The sequence below is a fragment of the Notothenia rossii genome (assembly GCF_949606895.1).
Source record: "Notothenia rossii genome assembly, chromosome: 7".
NCBI lineage: Eukaryota > Metazoa > Chordata > Actinopteri > Perciformes > Nototheniidae > Notothenia > Notothenia rossii.
Window position 1 is genome coordinate 27,867,506 of NC_136905.1, and position 21,188 is coordinate 27,888,693.

The 21,188-nt window shown below is 40.9% G+C and overlaps 1 protein-coding gene across 2 annotated transcripts; it reads left to right on the plus strand.

The window, feature by feature from the left end:
- Positions 1-11,909: 11,909 nt before the first annotated feature.
- Positions 11,910-17,196, plus strand: LOC307045971 (uncharacterized protein). Of its 2 annotated transcripts, XM_079692052.1 has the most exons (5): positions 11,910-12,137; positions 13,403-13,497; positions 14,391-14,501; positions 14,753-15,029; positions 15,875-17,196. In XM_079692052.1, exons 1-5 carry the CDS (start codon positions 12,102-12,104, stop codon positions 16,055-16,057), a joined length of 702 nt encoding a protein of 233 aa, XP_079548178.1. In that variant the 5' UTR covers positions 11,910-12,101; the 3' UTR covers positions 16,058-17,196. The 2 variants fall into 2 exon arrangements, with proteins under 2 accessions (XP_079548178.1, XP_079548179.1); XM_079692053.1 differs by lacking the exon at positions 14,391-14,501 and having other exon boundaries at positions 11,912-12,137; positions 15,875-17,195.
- The last annotated feature ends 3,992 nt before the right edge of the window (positions 17,197-21,188 follow it).

Here is a 21,188-nt window from a genome sequence, read left to right on the forward strand (position 1 = left end):
CACCACTAATATATATATATATATATATATATATATATATATACACACATACACTGTGTGTGTGTGTGTGTGTGTGTGTGTGTGTGTGTAGTGCCCTTATTTATTGTTTTGTATTTGTGAAGAGTGCTTAATGTATGCTTGAACTTTGTCATGCGACCTCTAGCCCGGAAGTTTACGTTTGTGAGAGAGTGAAAAAAGGCGCTAAAAGTGTAAACAATGTATTTTCATAATGTTTCATAATTGTACCAAGATGGAAATAAACGTGATTAGTGGACATCAGTTCGATGCATAACGTTCTTTTCAAGACCAGAGTAGTAACAGTGTGTTTGTATTAGGGGTGTTGAAAATAATCGTTTCTACGATGCATTGCGATGCGAACGTGGACGATTCGGTATCGATGCAGTGATGGAAGATAATCGATTATAGCGTAGTAACGTTGCTTCCTGATTTTCCGGCCGCCGGCTTTACTATAACGTTTTTTTTTCTGTCACTTCAATATCAAATCGGTCGGTGACGCAGAGATCAGGGAATAGACGTGACAGCAGCACAGCGGCACAGCAACACCAAACACGGAGCAGTCTGCTTTATCCACCAACACAAGAACACCAGTCCAGAACCAACAGCAGAAGGACCCGCCCTGAATCACTCCGTGTCGCTGCGGCTCAGAGACACAGGCAGGGGCGGACTGGCCATCAGGACGTTCGGGACGAATCCCGATGGGCCGGTACTGAAGTGGGCCGGTCGGACGATGTGGGCCGGCCGGTAACCGGAAGGGCTCGATATTAAATGGCCCGCTGGCCCGGAAGCACTATTTAGACACCCCGGGCCAGCATAACGTACTTTGCCCGCTCGGGCCACTAAAAATATTCCTTTAAAAAAATGTTCCTGTGGTATTGGTATTTTGACTAGCAATTTAGTTAAATTGTTTCGTTTATCAACGCTACAACATAGCGTTTTGTGAGTCGGTTGTCGTTGTTGGGTGAAAAGCAAACAGCTGTTTGCTGCGGAGCGCAGCGCGAGCTATATGGCGCTGAGCGCGAGCAGGCTCCCCTGAGCGCGCTCCTTCACTACAGACTATTGCGCCACCTAACCATTCGCCAAAATGTTTTTAATACCAGCGGTAACCGGCCAAGTGCCGGGCAAAAAACAATCATCAAATAAAAGAAAGTAACCGGAGGAGTTAAAGGAGAGTGACAGGGAGCATGAGAAGAAGAGCGAGAGAAAGTTTCGGCCAGCTTGATCGATGGAGTTAGCTTCTAGTGGTGCAGTGACGCGTCCTAAAACCCTTTAATAATCTATCGATTAGATTTATGATTCGAAAATTATAAAAGTAGGGTAGTGTTAGAAATTAAAATCAATGTTTTAATGGGGAAATGTAGTTTAAACATGCCGTCAGTTTTAATGCAGTTTTACACTGAAAACCCAGAAATTCTTGTGCACAACCAGCTGTTAAGCTTTATTCTGAAACTCTTTCATCTCCGGTTGGCAGTTAGCATATGGTAAATTTACAATTTCCAAAAGAGGTGAATTTAGTAGCGAAATGATATGGAGTGGTGCAAACCGAAGCCTACTGATTTAACACTACAACTATAGATGTCGAGATACTACCATGCTGAATATTAAATGAAGGTACAGTTTATTTTAATACATTATTGTTTACAGACGAGAGTAGCATGTGACAACATCCGGAATGACCGGAAACCAAACCAGCCGAGAAGTATTTTTTAGAGTATTGATTACAGCGTTTAGAATGTGTTACATGAAAAGTGATGAAAGAGAATATGAGGAGAAAAGGCGTGTTAAGCATATATTGAATGTGAAAAGAACCAATCCTCTGTTTAAATGCAACAACGGACATTGGAGACGAGGCGAGCATGCTGGCGGGGAGGAGCCAGCAGAGGGTATATATCAGCACCGGACGAGGGATCGGGTCTCTTCTCTTCCCTAACGAGGAGTAGATCAAAGCTGTTTGTCTGACTGAACAATATCATGCTTGTGACAAACCCGCGCCTTTTTTAATTAAAGTACCCAATTGAACTTTCACAGAGACTCCATTTAGTCTCCTTTTTAAAGCTTCTCTCCTGGACGGGAGAATAACGAACACAGTTTACAGTAGACATGTGGAGATTATCCGGCTGAACAAAACGTGCATTTATCAAACAGGTTTGTTTTCCACAGACCTTATTTCCAGGTATTTTCCAAAACCCTGTGGAGAAATCCCATTGCTTTTTGTCGAGGGAACCAGCAGCTTACTTCCTGGTTTTAGGACGCGTCACTGCACCTCTCAATATTATGCCAATATAAACAAGGTCTTCTGTCGGCTCTGTACATCAATGCCGACCTATGCTGACAAGTAAGTGAAGAGTAGACAATATAAAGGTATTGGCTTTAGGGAAATGTCCCAGTAGTTTAGGATAATGAAGGTTCCAATCTAATCTATTACATAGCCATTACATTTCTAACTCCTAATGACATGGAAGGCAGAAAGCACTTTATACAAATAATAATACTCATAATAATAGCAGACATTTTTTAACAATGACCACAATATCATTATTTTAATAAACCAAATATGAACAATTGAGGAAAATGAGGAAGAACTGATGATTCAAGTAGTAATGTAGTTGTTGCATAAATTACTATTGCAACAAATGTGTTGTTCCAGAGGGCCAGTGGCATTTTACCCTTAATGTCTACCTCTGCGGTAAGTCACCCCCCCGTCGACGATTTACTAGCGGTATTTACTTGCGGTACCGCGGTGGGCCGGGGTACCGAAGTGGGCCAGTCGAGAGTCCCGGGTTGATTTGTAGTCCCAGTCCGCCCCTGGACACAGGGATTTATGTTTTTCAAAAATAATCGCGTTACAATCATGTCAGGTTTTTGGTGGATTTAATTAAGTCTTGGATTGCAGAGTATGAATGTCCTCTAGCAATTTTCAGACGATATATACAGTACGTGTGTAAAGCTTGTGAAGGAAGGAGGAAAAAAGCTTCCGCGATCGTCTCCTCTCCGTTCCTCCAAACCCCGCCCCCTCCCTGAAAATAATGAGTGACAGGCTGATAGTGACCCGATAGAAACTTTATTATTCACTTAATCACTGAGATATAATGAAGCTAACTTAATGTCATACATTCATGGGATTTATGTAACAGTAAGACAGAGAATGTTAGTGTGGACCCACATGCAGTATTTTTGTTGCTATTGTAAATACTCCTGTTGTCTGTGAAAAAAAAAAATGAAAAAAGTCCTGTGTGTGATAGCACATTCAGTGTCCTTTTTTAACAGAAAACTGTTGGTAGAAGCTGCAACTAGACTGCAGAAGCATTATTATTTTTGTTTTTGAGGATGGAACAACTTCACACACAGATATAGGGAGGCTAGACCTATACAATTCATTTATTTTGGTTTATAAATTAATGTCAAGACATTTATGTTATTGATTTCTGAAGCACTTTCTAAATAATAAAAAGAGAGTTTTGTATGTATGCATTGATGAAAAATAAGCCATGTGCAGTAACATAGAAAATTGAGGATGCAACGCATTGGTATGAATCGTGATGCGTCGTGATGCATCGGGATATCGAATTGAATCGAATCGTTGATAGGATAATCGTAATCGAATCGTGAGACCAGTGAAGATGCACAGCCCTAGTTTGTATGTACCCTTGCGTTTGGTTGGTGGAAAGGGAGACGAGCGAGGACTGCTGTCCCGATCTGGAGGGGAAAGCTCACTCGTTTCTAGAAAGAGTTGTCCCATCTCTGCCCCTGAAACACACGATTCGTTAGTGAAGCAAATTTCAGAAACATTGCACACTTATTCACAAGTAAAAACGTTTTCATAGCGGCCGAGAATAGCTAGCCAGCTAGCTGTTATCAGCCTGCTCAGGGTCGGCATGCTAACAGTGTTAGCCAGTTCAGCCTAGCATGGCTAGCTCGATCTACTGAGCAAATAAAGGTACATCTGAGGCCAGTATTGTGCAGATTAAAACAGTGCAGTGCATGTAGTTTATTTTTAACTTCTTCGTCGTCGTCACCGAACACTGAATCCGCCATTTCAGCGGCCTCCCACACCAGCGCGCCCGAATCGATTGTCGATGCTGTGCCGGAGAATGAGGGCCTGTGGCCGAGCAGAGCATCCAATATCTCGTACCATTTGCTGGTCTTCCGGTCGTTACCACTCTTATTATTGTGGTCTTTAATTTGTGTGTAGTCCTGCCTGAGCTTCTTTATTTTGTCCCGGCATGAGTTAGCGCTGTAGAAGATTCCCAGGTTGCGTAACTTCAGCGAACAACGGTCGTACAACTTAGAATTGGAAACTGCCTTTAGCAGAAGCCGCTGGGTCGCGTCCTCGGAGTAAATCAACAGAAGCGCCGAAACATCCTCATCACTCCACCGCTCCGATGACTTCTTTGCCAAAACTGTTTCCATAACTGTTGCCATAACTGCTTTCAAAAAAGTGTACTCTCTCGGTTGGTGCGCTGGGCTAATAATGCAAGGAAATAAAAATTGCATTTTCAGAGTTTCACGGGGCATGGTTTGCAATCCGCCCAGCCAATCAGAAATATAGCTCTTTTATCACAAGAGAGCCGCATGAGAGTCCCTGCTCTCTAGCAGGGACGGAAAAGGGGGTAAAAAGGTTCTCATTAACTAATTTTAGTTCCGGCTCCTTTTAGTGTGAAAGCGACATTTCGGAACTATATCGGAACTAAAGTGGGAAAAGTACTCCGGTGTGAACGCGGCTTATGCCTGAGCCGGCGCGGAATACCTTCCAATGGCGGATGAACACGTTCCATTCCTCTATCGACACGCCCACATCAACTTTGGACCGATCGGGTCTCGGGCCATGAGGGGCTGGGGCCTGGGCTGGCGCGGCCATGACAGGCGCTGTGTGCTGGTGGCTAAATCCATGAATCGCCAATAGAGCAATGACGAGTGCTTCAGACAAGTCTTCGGATTCGAACTCGCAGCCGGGGACAGGGCATCCAACAACGACCATGGTGTCGTCATGAAGAAACACACTGCTCAATGTTAGTTTCGGTAGTTTAATGACAAGGATGACGACACCCTGAAACAGAGCAATGCAGCAAGATAAGCTGACAAAGTACTACATCCATGCATGTCATCACCAATACAAATATATACAACGACACAGAGTATAGACACACCAAACAATAGTGAAAACAATCTTACATGAATGAGTGGATGAACGTCTCAACTCGAGGCGGAGTGAATGAACAATGTTTGAACTGAAATGGCCGCTCGGCACTACCGGGTCAGAGCATGGCATATCCGGTCAGCGAAAGCAGTGACGCTGCCCTCTAGCGGCCGGCGATAAACTCTTAAAGCTGTTTAAATGTTTCCTACTTAACAATTAAACAGAGGCAGAAATAAGAAAATTGGTGGTGCGGCCTTCGTTAATTATGCCCCAAAGCTGTGGAGCACGACACCGTTAGACATCAGGGAAGCCTGCTCGGTCTAAATATTCAAGAAAAAGCTAAAACTTTAGATCGCTACTTTTTTATCCTGAATTTTGAATCTATTTTTTACTCAATGTCTATTCTATGCTAATTTTATTTATACTTGTATGTCTTTTAACCCTTTCATATGTGATATCAATGTTCTTGTTAACTGTATTTTATTTGACATCCATTTTCTTAAACTCAATCTTATGAGACTGTGAAGCACTTCGTCTGCAACTCCTGTATGAAAGGTGCTATACAAATAAAGGTTATTGTTAATATTTGTATTATTATACTCTACATCAAGAAAAACATGTTCTGTCTTTTACTGATCGCATTGGGTGTCAGCGTATTCGTCTTGTATTTTATTTTTTTATATTTCTGTGTTTTTGTATTTTTCCTTTTCTGAAATACAGAAAGGCTTTTAAATTGGAGTGGGCACAGACAGTCACAAGGCCCCATACTATACTTCTGAACTTTAATAATCATATCATTTTGAACAAATAAATACACACAAACACACACACAAATTGGTGAAACAGACAAGATGATAACATATCATTGTTTTAGGAAAGCATTTTCATTCTCATCTATCATACATTAGTTTGGAAAGGATTCAAGTGTATGTTGTTTACAGCATCGACACTCTATCCTTGGTGCTTACTCTGCTTCACAAATTCTTCCCATGATTGCTGATGCTGTTCCAATTGTTACCATCTGCTAGTTTGTAATAGGCTGTTAATTGAGCTTCAACTGTCTGTACACCTTTATCGTGAATCCGCTTGTGGTCACTAAACTTGGCAATGTAAAATAAATTTACGTTACATTACAGTAAAATACTGGCAGCATTACATTTTCTCTGTCTCTCTTTCTCCTCACAGATGTAAACTGATGGCAGACACATGGTTTATGTTTTTTTGTCCTTAGTGGGTAGGTCCTTAGTGATTTCTCGATTCCCATTGGTCATTTCAGACCATCATGGCTGCTGGCCGAGATTTCCTTGACGGACACACAAATCCACCAATCCCACACAGTGTAAAGTCAAGCTGCTTTGAGCGGCCATATTGGCTGCTGTGCCCAGGGGCCTCATTTATAGAGGGATATACGCTCAAAAAATGGCGTACGCCAGTTTCTATGCAATGTTTGCGATTTATAAAATACTAACTTGATGGGAAAACGTGCGTCCTCCATGCAAACTAACCCATGCGTACGCACTAAGCACAAAAACGGGAGAGACGAGAAACTGTGACACCGTTGGCAGTCGCAGAAGGAAGAATGGAGAGAAATATGTGGAAATAATACCATAAATAAAATGTTACCTCTCATTTATCAAATATGAAGAATTCATTGTTCAAACATTGATCAAAGCCAATCTTAAAATGATTAAACAAACGCCTGTTTGGTACTCCTCAGTGCACACAAAAACATAACTTGGAGAAATAAATAAATACGGATATGTTATTTAAAACCACCTCGAATATGTTGTGTTAATGTTATGAAATGTTTTCTCACAAATGATGCGGTGAGCAGGAGGACAGAATTACGTCTAAACTGACGCCGTTTTGCATTTCTATAGGTTGTAGGAGCATGGTTTTATATACAGGTACTACCGTGTTTAATCATGTTTTATGCCGTTTGCTAAGACTTGATAAGTCGCTCATAAAACACAGGAGGTATGGAAACTAAGAACACCATATGTGGTAAATTGTACAGCTAATATAACAAAACACATTAGTTGTATTTCCTTTAACTGGTTGATATAGAGTTGCTGCAGTCAGTGGAGACGCTGCGCACAGCTGATCAACAGCTGGGACACAAACCACCAAATACGAAAACATAATTCAGATCCAGTCGTCATGACTCCACTCCGGAGGGATTCCCCGATCATTTCTTACAGTTTCTCATCAAGGGGGTGTCTCCTGTCCCCGGTACAAACACACTGCCTGAGGAAGGCTATGTGTATTTTTGTTGTCATGAACCTTTTTCGGACCACTTCTTTATTTATTTTGGTGACGATTGGACCTCCATGCTGCTACTCTGGTTCAAACTGCATCCACCAAACAATATGATTTATCTTGACCTCCCCAAAATAACCAAAATCTGACACGGTGTGAGCAGCGCCATATAGACTTAGAGTTACGTCATCTCCGTTCACTCCAATGGACCACTTTTTTACAGCAATGGCGGATCGTGGAGCCTCTCAATTGTTCCCCGGAAGTTAGCGCCAAGGCTAGCAGAGCTGTTGAGTTGCAGCATAATAGACCGTTCGTGGCGGACTTTTAAAGGTAAGAAGAAGTTTAAAGATTTATATTGGGGATATTATCAGTACATCTGATTCAAATTAACATGTATATTAAAGGATGTCAGTGGATTATCCCTAAATTAGTAGATTTAGGGAACGGTTACAGATAACAGATTAAGCTAGGATACCATACCATAGTAGGCCTACCATACACTATACCATAGTGGTTGAATACACTGTATTAGGAAACACTTTATACTTACTGGACATGTTAGACTCATTACATACTGTATATAAAATATGACTGAGAATGTGAGACAACTTTATAGAAATTCATATCACATCTGTTACTGATGCCATTTGTCATACTTTGTTAAACTCACAAATAATAAAATTCCGTAACTTCAGTTGGGAACAAAGACCACACCTTATCTCTCCAAGGCAATTTCCCATCCAATAGGTGTGCTATATAGGTGTGTATAACCCTTTCTACTGTCTGTTACTCCCTCTTTCAGTACAAGAACCAGAGGGGGATTCAATGGAGCCTGAATACCTGCACTGAGACCCTCACCCTGCACCCTGAGTCTCAACTCTCAGTGTTTTTCAAGCCTTTCCCTGTTTTTTTGTATTAAACAAAACATTAAGCTTTCCCAATGGTGTGGTTTTCGTTTTGTGAAGAAGTACAAATGTAGTGTTTGTATATAATTACCTCACATATTTGTTTGCTGTTGGTCGTGAAATTGCTCCTGCAGACTTGAGCCAGCCATTTTTTCCTCCGCTCTGTGTCAGTGGGGAAGCCGTACATTCGTACTCCTTTCTCGGAGCGATTTGAGCATCCCCAGGCAGCACAGCAAACCATGGTGGCGACTAGGAGGCAGCACAGCAAACCAGGACAACACGGAGGAAAAGGCACAGACAAACTGCATGATATGCTATTCAATGTTTATTGAATTCCATGTATTTGCAATGGATGTTCCTAAAACAACACATTTAACATCATCATGCTGCTGCTGCTGCTGCTAGTCCTTTGATAGTCACCTGTCGGTCTCCTGTCCTTTCTGAAAGCCATAAAGATGACATTAGTCATTTAGATAACTTGTGTCCTCAATTACCATGGATTACTGAAACTACCATGAATTTAAGAAAATGGTAGAAATTAATCTAATCTGAATTTTGAAGCATTCCTTTAGATCCCCTCCCTCTAAATATATCAATAAACATTAGAAAGTGATGCTCCTGACTACCATACAAGTTTAAGAAGATAATATTGGTTTTAAAACATTCAAAGCTATAAATAAACAGCAACAGGCTCTTTAACCAAGGCACTGTTAGCCTAACATGTAAACTAGTTGTTCACACTAATCCTAATATTATCACTTAATATTAGCAAATTCTATTTTATTTTTTAAAACATATTGATGTAAATACATACACATATCGATTTGTTGTATAAATATTGCAAATCAAAACCTTTATTCACTAATAATTACCAAAAATTGTAGTTCTATCTCCTGTTATCAATGCATTCACATTGCCCGCCATGAACTTCCGGGGAACGATCCTCGTCTACATGAACCACGTGACGATAATCGTCTTTGGACTTCCGTTGTCGTAACTCTTCTATCTATATGGCGCTGGGTGTGAGATGTCTTTTTTAGCTGTTCTGTCGTCATTTCCTGCGATATTCTTCATTAAGGCCAATTCCCAAACCGCCCCCTACACCCTACCCCTACACCCTACCCCTCCGTTTGCGCGTTCACGCGGAGGGTCCGCCATATTGAGGGCTGTTCCAAACCAACGAGTGTGGAGCGGTGTGGAGGGGGAGTGGGCGATCAAGCCCTCAAACAGTGAGTCTGCAGCGGTGCTGACTTGAGACTGGTCTCTACCTGACCGGAGTCACACTCTGTGTGTCCTTCAGGAAACACGCTGTTTACAAGTAGTTCCAGCAAACATCCACTGATAAACTGCGATGTTAACAACCTCATGATAACCTCATAATGTTTTAAAGAGCATCTTGCAGGGTTTTTTTTTTTTACATTTATGCTTAAACTTGCTTGAAAATTACAATTAAAAAAAGTGAATGTAGGATTTGATAAGTTTTACAAGACATAAGGGCAGGAATTCAGAGGAAAAGGAGCAATTTTGAGCTCTGCTCTTAAAAACGGCTTTTTTTTAAGGTCATACGTCAAACGCGTCATATTACATCACAAAGGGGAAACATCTATGCTCTCGGACCGCGGGTATAGTTAGTAGTTGTGTTGAGTTGAGCGGTTGTGTTTTAGTGAGCTGGTATTTTTCGGTAGTTTTACATTGTATTTCACCATTTGTAATCATGGTGCAGTATTGTGTTTGTGACGGTTGCACAAATACCAGCCTGTCAGGACATTGAGTCCACAGTTTCCCTCACGGGAAAAGGACCGGAGCTAGCGTTCGTTCCTAGGTGCGTTGTGCATCCACCTCGTTGCAGCACATACTCTCCACAGCTTTATCAGGAAACCGTATCACATCCCTCCCCCCGCCCCCCCTTCGCTGCTCTCTCTCTCTCTCCCCTCCGGTACACGGCACCGTAAGACATAGTGTGGAGTTGCATTAGGTAAGGCTGTGGTGGCTGTACTGCTCCAGCCGTCTCCTTTGTGTTTGTTTGTTTCCCCCTGTCTGTGTTGTTTGTGTGTGCGTGGTGGCTGTCACTCCTGGCTCCCGGCTCAACCTCCACTCACCTGCTGCAATCAGCTGTGCACCCTCCCCGACTACACACCTGCTTTACATCAAGCCATTTACAACGGCATACCAACAGAGGCTCCACAACCTTTCTCCGCCAGATCGTCAAGTATCAGAGAGACCGGTCTCTACCTGACCGGAGTCACGCTGTGTGTGTCCGTCAGGAAACACGCTGTTTACAAGTAGTCCCAGCAAACATCCACTGATAAATTGCGATGTTAACAACCTCATGATAACCTCATATGTTTTTAACTTAGGATCGTCTGTGTTTAGTCTAGAAAAAGGTAAATGTGTGCATTTTATTATAACGTTGTGTATATTTACAGACCGTTGCAAAAACTAAGAAGCTTGTAAACATCAGAGCTTTGAAACACAATGAAAGATGTTTGAAGTTTTATTTGAGTTATTCATTTAAACTTTTTGTCTAAGAGATGCTGATTTGAAACCCATACAGTTACGGCATTTCCTGTTTCTGCCGGAGAGAGGGGAGGCCGTCCCAAAGCTTGCTGCTGTATTTACTCTCATCATCTGACAGGAGGGAGCCTCGTTGAGCTGCGAGTGTGGCTACAGACGGAGTTCACTCCGTCACGGAGGGGTAGGGTCGAGGGAGTGGTTTGGGATTGGGCCTTCGAGTCGATTGTGATTTATAAAGGGAAACCGGCGTAGGATGTGCTGTAAGCACTTTCCTTGCCGGTACGCAATGTTTGGTGAATCGGAAAATGTCGGAACATTTCTGTACCTATTTTTTGGATTTCTACTACGTAAGCAAACTTCCCACGTGAATCCTACGCACGGCGTTATAAATGAGGCCCCTGGTTACAGTCTCGATTCCGCGGATATCTTATTTCTACTCCTTATAATCGAAAATATATGATTAATTACGTAAGTCATAGTCATCAGAATGTCCTGAATTTTTCTGATTGACTAGGCAGCCTTTCCCGTTTTGATTGGGTTGCCATGTTAAATGCATTGCTACACACACACACACAGCGTCAGAGCTGATGGCTGCGTTGCAAATATTTTTTTAAAATAATTTTTGTATTTTATTTTGTATTTTGAAAATGAAATTATGCAATATAGCATTGTATATTGAATTATTTAATTTTCTAAATACAAATAAACTAAAATTAAAAGATTGTATTTGTATCAGCTCTGACGTGTATGGAATCAAATTAGGGTCAATAATATTCACAAATTATTTCACAGTCTGAAGTTGTATATCACCTGTTGTGCGCATGTGAAAAGATTTTGTGCATGTGTAAAAAGGTTTGTGCACACAGATATAATTTGCTCGTGTAAAAACATTTTGCAGCTATAGAAATATTTTGTGCGTGTGTGAAAAGTTTTTGCAGATATAATTTGCACGTGTAAAAAAGTTTTGCAGGTGTAGAAATATTTTGTGCAAGGATATTTACAACAGTGAGGTTTCACAAAGTCTGAGATACGGACACACACATTTCCTATCTGTGTGTGCAAACCTGAAGTTACAAGCTACAAGCTGCTATTTACGAGTACGAATTTTGACCCTGTTTTTACGCCTGAGTATGCTAGCCAATCAGCACGTTGCCCACTGACTAGCCAATCAGCACGTAGCCCACTGACCATCCAATCATAGGACACAAGGTTCTAACGCGTTCGTTTTGCTGACCTGCGCCACTTGGAGCGTGCTTGCGGGAGTCAACATGGAGGAGCCCGAGGCGAACTCTTGTGGGACACAGGTGGGTTAATTACATGCTACCACGGAACATGCCACTACAGTTTTAATTAACTAACGTTACATCGTAATTAACTAAATATATCAAGACAGCTGTGCGTGCATCCCTGAGTTACTTAAATTGTATATTTAACGCTAGCTAGTTGATGTGGTCTTTGCTATTGTCTTAGCTAGCTACAGTCTGTTGGCTAAATTAACGTTTGTTGTTGTTGTGCCGTTTGAATGAGTAACGTTAATGTTAAAGAAATTAATGCAACACTTTTGTCGGGTGCTTCCTGACATAATGCCCCGGGCATTTAATATGGAGAGGAAGGTAACGTAACGTTAGTTAGCCAAAGGTAGAAAAGGTTCAGTTTCCAATCCGACTTGTGTTCACGTCAGCTGGAAAATAAAGCAAGTGAACCGAAAAGGAACGGTAAAGTGGGCTAACCATACGATCTTCATAATCAATAATAAATAACTGTAAGGCCTACTCAACACAAATGCTCCTTACAACCCGCTGCAATAGACGATGAGCGATTCATGTTTTCTTAAAAATCAATCAATCATATACTCTACAGTATATGATTGATTTATGTATTAATTATTTTATTTGTTTAAATATAATTCTATATTTTTTTCATATACTCTACAGTCCATGCATTATACTTTTTTGCATGAAAAGGGCAGAACTTCAAAAGCTTTAACCTGAAACACATGCCTCACTACTCGAGTTCAGGCCAAAATTAGCCTTACTTCATTCATTTAAAAGACCAATCAGCAATATTTAGGACACAAATAACATATTTATAACGATAAATGCTCTTCCTCAGCTATGTTTTATATAATGTAAACACAAGCAGTATTGTAGCCAAAGATAAACATTTCACTATACATTGTGCGGGTCATCTTATGTAGGCGCTGACCACATCATGTTATTCAGCACAACACCACAAAAAGAGGTCTGGCGATGGACACGAAGATTATTTCAATCATCAAAGGACTTGGTGGGACAAGATGTGGTGTGGATACATCAAGCAATTAATACCTTTTTATTTTGCAGATATGGTATGGTAATATTTGGTGGAATTTATGGATTTTCAAGAAAGGTTAGTGCTTCCTGGAGTTTATTTTACAATTGACCAAAAGTGAATTGATATTAAATGCCATTTTTTAAAGTTAATTATCACGCACATACAGTATGGGGTCAGTATTTAATTCATTAATAGGTTATTTGAGTACTGTGTTTCTGTGGTGCTTACTTTTTCCTTTCTATAAATGCTCTCATAGATCATGTACCTACAAGTAGCCAATAACAACAAGGCGGCTTCAACAGCTCTGCAGTTCTTCCTTGAGGCTGTGGACAAACACGGATTTCCATCCAGGTAACAGGCTATTTCTTGTTTTGTGTGTGTTTTTTTTTACATGTAAACATTGGATTATTGGAAATACTGAATATGAAGAAAAATGTCAGGTGCACTTGATACAGTTAAAAGAACACTGATTTGTATCAGTCTAGGCCATTTTATAAAAAATAAGGTAGACTTTTGTCACGGCAGCCGTATTGACATGAACTAGCAGGTAAATACAGGTTAAATTAATTAAGTTGATTAAGGTTCCATTCTATTTAGTGCAGTAGAGCCTTTCCAGTGAGCCAACATGCACAATAGCAGCACCCTGACTGTTTGATCTGAATGGAACAGAACATTAATTAGTATCACTGGTAACACCTGTGTTTACCCTACTATTTTATGTCAAAATGGCTGCTTTTCAAAAAGGTCTATAGGCCTGCATGATCAACAGATTTTTCACTAAGTTTTACAAGAAAAGTTGTAAATTGATAGTTGGGGATATAGTGCCTATTAAGCAAAGGCCCAGGAAGCCCTAGCACCCCCTATATGTCATTTCTGAAACAACACTTTACCAGTGATGACACTTATGGGGATGGCCTTAGAATGAGATTGGATTATTCATTCCTTGTTTATATGACTTTACATGACCTCATGACATATTCCCAATATTATGTGTAGGTCTTTCCAGTGATGTGCCCATAAAGAATGTTTCAGTCTCATACTAAAACCTCTTGTTTCTGTGGTAACAAAATCTTTAAAACTGCTGGTTCCCTGGGGGATTAGCCAGTAGCCAATAGTGAAGCTTGTTAAATGGCTATAGCTGTACTTAGAAAACTGGAGATACAGCCAGCTCTAAGAGTACAGAGATTCAAATTTCACATTGTCAAATGAATTAACATGGTATCTGTATGGTTGTACATGTCAAGGGTCAGGGGAGACCAAGGTGTGGAACATGTGGACATTGCCAGACATATGTTTGACGTTCGTGGGTGCGGCAGGGGAAGCTTCATCTCAGGGAAAAGTGTTCATAATCAAAGGTAATATCAGTGTATGGTTGTAGCTTCTGTCATAAAGCTTTCTTTGGTCAAAATATCTTTTGCTAGTGTATCGCTTAATAGTGACGTGCTGCCATTAATTATGGTGCTAAAAGTTGTTGCTGAGATTAATGTACATATTAGTGTTATTAGGGATGGGGAAAAATCCATTGAGTTACTATTTGCATTTTTTGCAACGTAAAGGTGTGATAATTGTTTACGGACTGCATTTATTTTTGTCAACTGTCTTTCAGGATAGAGCGCCTGTGGCGTGACGTGTGGAATGTCGTGTCAAGTATTTATTACGATCTGCTCCACAGCCTAGAGGAGGATGGCCTGCTCGACCCAGCAAATTGCACACACCTTTTCTGTGCTCAGTATGTCTTTCCGCCCCGAATTCAGGAAGATCTTGACACATTCACAGATGGCTGGAATAACCATTCACTCCGAACAGAACGTAACCTCACTCCTAACCAGCTGTGGGAAATCGGGAAGAGTCAGAGCCCTGTCAGCCCTCCTGACAACTTCGAGGTAAAGGGGAAAAACTGTTTTGTAGTTCTGTGTTTTATTCACCATTGTGGAGGAAGCCAATGTTAGCACACCTTGCTTTCTTTTAGAAGTCATAACAATGTTAGTATTTGGTTATATGTTTATTTGACAAAATCCTTACACTGTTCTTAATATTATAATGAAAATGCAACACACGGGAACTGGAATTTAGCCTACCAGGACCACTGTGTTTCACTTTACCAGGCATCTTCCAATAGTACACAGCAATAACCATATGCATAATCAGGCTACAGCAGAATTACAATTTGTGTCAAAGCCAACAATGGGCTATGCAACACAATGTAACATTGAGTTTCAGTTGCATAGAATAGTTTTGTTGATATACAAAGACATAGGCCACAATCCGAAAAATGTAAAACTAATGAAAACAACTACTGTTGTAGTTGTTTTCATTTTATTTTTCTTTGAATTTGTAGGCCTCAAAAAGAATATTGCAGGAAAAAAAGATGCTGACTTCTTTCACTGGTAAATTAACACCTGAAAACTGCAATGAATATGCAGAGCACTAGTCTATTTAGTCTGTACAAGGATAACATTTAAACTAAATAAATGGCTTAATAAATTACAGTTCAGTAATGCATGTCAAGTGATTGAAATCTAGTTTAGTGTTCATGTCAAGATTGACAAAACAACAATTTAATCAGTGGGGTGGAAATAATTTAATAATAAATAATGGACTGTATTAGTAATTTAGAATTTGTATTTGTTGGGAGCCAAATGATTTCTAGAAAAGGTTCCTGACCACTGTTTTAGGGTGTCATCCCATGTAATTATTTTTAACAAACCCGATTACTTTTTTATTTCAGGGGATCCATTTTCCAGATGTGGAAATTGCAGACATGGATCAAATTGGAGTACAGGTTCCTGAACTGGCATCTCCCCTGGGCATCGAAGAACTGGAAGGACTGAATCAACTTTTTAATCCTACTGCTCCTTCATTGTGTTTTGGGGCAGACATCTATAGTGCTGTAGTTCACTACATACTGTAGAGGGTGTCCTTGAATCAAGTCAGGAAGCATAAGGCACAATGCATACTAACTTTCAGCAGTGGAAGAAGTATTCAGTAATTAGTTGCATATAAATCCTTTATATCCTGTTGGCTAGTTTAATCTCCATCAATGCATCATATTCTATAAGATCATCATGTGTTTGTATCTTTGTCTCTGTCCTGTGAAAACCACGTATCTCTACAAAGTCAGAAAAACAGCCTGTTTTCAGCTTTGTGACGACTACTTTTCAAGCTGATCCAAGAGGCTTTTTAAAGAGTTTATTTAGCTGAAGAAGAATTTAAGTAACACTTCATCCTTCAGTTGATCACAAACATTCAACACCAACACATCTGGAGATACGTGGTACTTTTGTGGGGGTGGTTGGGTAGAGGATGATGGAATTTATATATATATATATATATATATAGGGCATGACTGTTATATTCTCATTTTGAAAAGGAAAATAAATGTATTTCAATTTTAGAGGCCTACTTTATTTGTAGTAACCTGAAATGTTACTCTTAGAATAACATGGCTTTCCACTAGCTAATGCAGTTCCTTGTTACATGAAAGATACTACAGTAGTAGTATAATGTTCTATTTTAGAACTCACAATAATGTCCCTACCTTTCATCCTGACATTGACTTCTGTTCATTCCGCTACGACTTGAAAAAATCATTTTCAGAGACTTCAACCTGCATTCAAAATAGTCCCCGGGGAAATGTTTACACAGCAAATGATCAGTTCTGTGGTTTATGAATGGAAATTACTTTGTTAGCCGCAGAACATTTTAAGGTATATAATATAATAATTCAAATTTTGATTGTTGTGAAAAATGTAAAATGTGGGTAAATTGAAATGAAGCAAACATCCAAAGTCACTGGTCAATGGTTTATTTCTTAGAATCTTTGGATACAAGAGCTGTAGGATTCAAGTAAATACATCAGCAATAACAAGTACTGTAATAGACCATTTTCAAAATATTGACTCTATTAACAGAATGAATGATGCCATTGGTTACAACTACCTGAACCAGGTGCCAGAACTACATATGGCACAATCCAAACAGCCCTTCCAACAAAATGCAGTACAAAAAGAGTACCAGGCAAAGGTTATAGTATCTGTCACAAAATGTCATGTTCAAGTTACATTTTGAGCTGACCACTGGAACAAATGAAGTAGTAATAATCTCAAAAGGTTTCGTTTCTGTGAGTCGATATTCTTAAAATGGAGATCTCTTTTCAGGTGAAAGAATACCAAAGACAAAATCCGTTTTTACACCAATGAACAAAAGCAGAAGCTCCATAACACTGAAACAATGTTTTTTTTGCAACAGAATCATACTGATGAGCAGTATCTAAACTAGACCAAAGCCTGTAACATAGGTTGCAATGCAGCTCTCCACATGCTTGGAAAAGTCCTCATAGTTTTGGAAGTGCCCAGGTACATGCAATGTGCCAAAACATGTGGAAGACTTCAGGTACGCCCCCTTCACAACTCGGACCTTCAAGGTGTCTGTAGGGATTTCCCACCCTACCCAGAACTTTGTCAGCTGTTCGAGTTGGGATGGAGAGGCTGCATTCAAAGACAACAAGAGGTTGTGGAAATACATCAAATAAATGACATTTGCGTTTTTAAAGATGAGCTGTATTTTACTGCTTTACCATGTTGTTTTATATATAGGTAAATGGAAATACTTTGTTGGGATAGTACTGAGCCCAAAAAAGGAGGGTGGCACAAAGTAGTATTAGCAAAGACCACATCAACTAGCTAGCGTTAAATATACAATTTAAGTAACTCCGGGATGCACGCACAGCTGTCTTGATATATTTAGTTAATTACGATGTAACGTTAGTTAATTAAAACTGTAGTGGCATGCTCTGTGGTAGCATGTAATTAACCCACCTATGTCCCACAAGAGTTTGCCTCGTGCTCCTCCATGTTGACTCCCGCAAGCACGCTTCAAGTGGCGCAGGTCAGCAAAACGAACGCGTTAGAACCTTGTGTCCTATGATTGGATGGTCAGTGGGCTACGTGCTGATTGGCTAGTCAGTGGGCAACGTGCTGATTGGCTAGCATACTCAGGCGTAAAAACAGGGTCAAAATGTGTCTACTCGTAAATAGCAGCTTGTAGCTTGTAACTTCAGGTTCGCACACACAGATAGGAAATGTGTGTGTCCGTATCTCAGACTTTGTGAAACCTCACTGTTGTAAATATCCTTGCACAAAATATTTCTACACCTGCAAAAACTTTTTACACGTGCAAATTATATCTGCAAAAACTTTTCACACACGCACAAAATATTTCTACAGCTGCAACATGTTTTTACACGAGCAAATTATATCTGTGTGCACAAAACTTTTTTACACATGCACAAAATCTTTTCACATGCGCACAACAGTTGATATACAACCAGTGGTTAATTTGAGCCGGATCCTGCCGGAACAGGATCCGGCACCTCTTCATTTTGGCCACCCTGTGTTCCGGCACCTATTTGCGCAGATCCGGTACCTCTCACAAAAAATAAAAATAAAAAATGGTTAAAATAAAATAAAATATGCAGATATTAATTTACAGAAAAAATCCCAAGAATTTTATGTCGTTTATTAAGATTAAGATTTGAAAGAGTCGGAGATCTGTGTTGACGCACTGAAAAGCTGGACCAACGGACAAACGTCTTTCACTTTTGAAATTCGCCACATGAGGAGCACGTCGCAGAGAGGAAGAAACGGTGATTCAATGCAAGCATGTCAAAAAGACAGTTCAATTTACTTTCTTTCTTCAAAAAGAAGGAAGAGGTAATAGACACTTCAAAACGAGTCAGAAAAGCCTCCACAAGCAGCGACGAAGGCAGCTGCAGCGGTCATGTTGATGGTCAAAACCAGGAGGAGGTTAGCGCCGCAACAGCTAGCCAGCTAGCTAACCGACAGCTAGCCAAGCCCGGGCAGCGGGTCAGGTTCACCGCCAGCCGGAACAGGAGCCAGCTACCGTCAGCCAGGTGGACCACCAACAGCAACGGGTGGGTACCCTGGCATCAACTAGCCCGGTACAACAGCCGGAGCAAGAGGCGAGCGGAACCGCGACATCAGCTGGTTTACAGCAGGAAGATTCAGTAGGAGAGGAGAGCGCATTGAGCGTAGAAGAGTGTGGGACGTCCAGCGACAGGTCAGTTTTTTCTAACTGTGGCCAAGAACTTGGAGGACCGTATGTTATCTCAAGGAGGCCGGATGCCAGATAAAACTGGATATAACAAGTTCAGTGAGGAGTTGAAGGTGCTTTACGCACAATACTGGCCCGAGGACGCAGGTGCGCTGTATGGAGAGACTGAGGTCGAGTAACTGTGTCAGCGCTTCAACATTGCCAACCCGCGCGCAGTCATACGGGCCTACAGAACGTACAGAGACTCAGATAGTAAAGACACCCCCGATGAGCTGATGGAGTTACTTGTTGCTGTCAACAGCATTCCCATTGCAAGTGCTGAATGTGAGCGCGGATTTTCTCAAATGAACTTGATTTGCACTCCCAACCGTAGCTCTTTGCTCACATCCACCATGTCATCTTTACTCTTCCTAAATCTTGTTGGACCTCCCCTGGCTAAATTCAATCCAGTCCCGTACGTGAGGTCCTGGGTGGCCAAAGGACACAGAACTGCCACAGACACACGCAGTAAAAGCAGAAAAAAAGAGATAGAGGACAATCCGGACATGCTCGTGATGTGGGGTGTTTTAAACAACTAAATATGGTGAGCAAACATACTGTCTATTAATAGGCCGCCGTGCCAATCTTTGAATAGGCCTAATAAATGTTTTTTTTACACGTTAAACCTGTTGAGAAATTAATTGCTGGCTGTATACTGAAGTCCCACCTGTGGTGATGTGGGCATTTGCCTATGTTGTGCGTACTAGCCTAAAAAATTATAAATTATCGTCATAACATTTATACCATAGATACTATTTGAAATTGAGGCTTGTAAGTCCCACAGCGTTGCAAGTGGACATTTTCATGTTGTTTTCAGCACCTTTTCTGTATACGTTCCGGGACCTGTACGCGTCTGGTCATCCCTGAGCTGTCATATGTACTTTGCGTTCCGGCACCTTATGATTTACAAATTAAGCACTGTATACAACTGCAGACTGTGAAATAATTTGTGAATATTATTGACCCTAATTTGATTCCATAGACGCGTCCCCCGCGAAAGTTTTCGCGCCGTCTGTTTATTGTTTATTGTCTGTTGATTAATGCCGATCGTACATGATGGCAAAAAGACGATACAAAGAGGAGTTTTTAAACGTTGGCTTCACAAAAGCTGTTAGAAATGGAGAGGAGCGGCCTCAGTGTGTTTTATGTGGAGAGGTGCTTAGTAACGAAAGCTTGAAAATGAACAAATTGGACCGGCATCTCCAAACAAAACATCCTCTGCATCGGGACAAATCGAAGGATTTTTTCCTCTGCAAAGAAGAGTTGTTCAAGAAGCAGTGCTTTGACGGCGGAAAAGTAAGTCACTCATTTAAATCATTTGATTTGTGTGTTTGTGAGTTTGTCAGGGTCTGTTGTGAAATTGTTTCGTTAATGCAAAGTTGGATGAAATGCAGACTGAGCCCCGGAGCGGACCGCTAGCTGCGCGCTCTCGCGCGTCCTCTACCCGCTCCCGCGAGTCCACTACATTCTGCAGCGGCACAGAGCGATGTTTCAACTTTTACTAGCCTAAAATGTTTTTATAACGGCCGGGAAGATTAGAGGGAAAGTGGCAGGTAGTATGAGAAGGAAAGCGAGAGAAAGCTTTTTTTCACTGCAGCCGCACGGACGTGACTGCTGCAGTGTGATGCACAATACATATGGGGGTTATTCCCTATCTTTATTCAAGAGCGTGGTCTTTAAATTTGAGAGCATACTTTATTGATTTCAGGTTCAGAATATGTATTGCTTTCCCTCAAACCCTGTCCTCACACTCAAATAGTGCCTGCTTGCACTTATGGCGCGTTTCCACTGCAGCGGGTAGCTCACTTTAAGCGTGCCGAGCCGTGCGGGGCCCGTTTTTGGTTTCGTTTCCACTTGGCAAAGTACCGTCTAGCGGGTCCTAATTCACAGTATTGAGTATGTAAGTCGCTTTGGATAAAAGCGTCTAACAA

Excerpts from the sequence above, each read along its gene's own strand:
- LOC307045971 (XM_079692052.1), top strand. The coding sequence starts at position 12,102 with ATGGAGGAGCCCGAGGCGAACTCTTGTGGGACACAG. Across the intron at positions 13,498-14,390 it reads AAACACGGATTTCCATCCAG|GGTCAGGGGAGACCAAGGTG; the intron begins GTAACAGGCTAT and ends GTACATGTCAAG. Across the intron at positions 14,502-14,752 it reads AAAAGTGTTCATAATCAAAG|GATAGAGCGCCTGTGGCGTG; the intron begins GTAATATCAGTG and ends ACTGTCTTTCAG.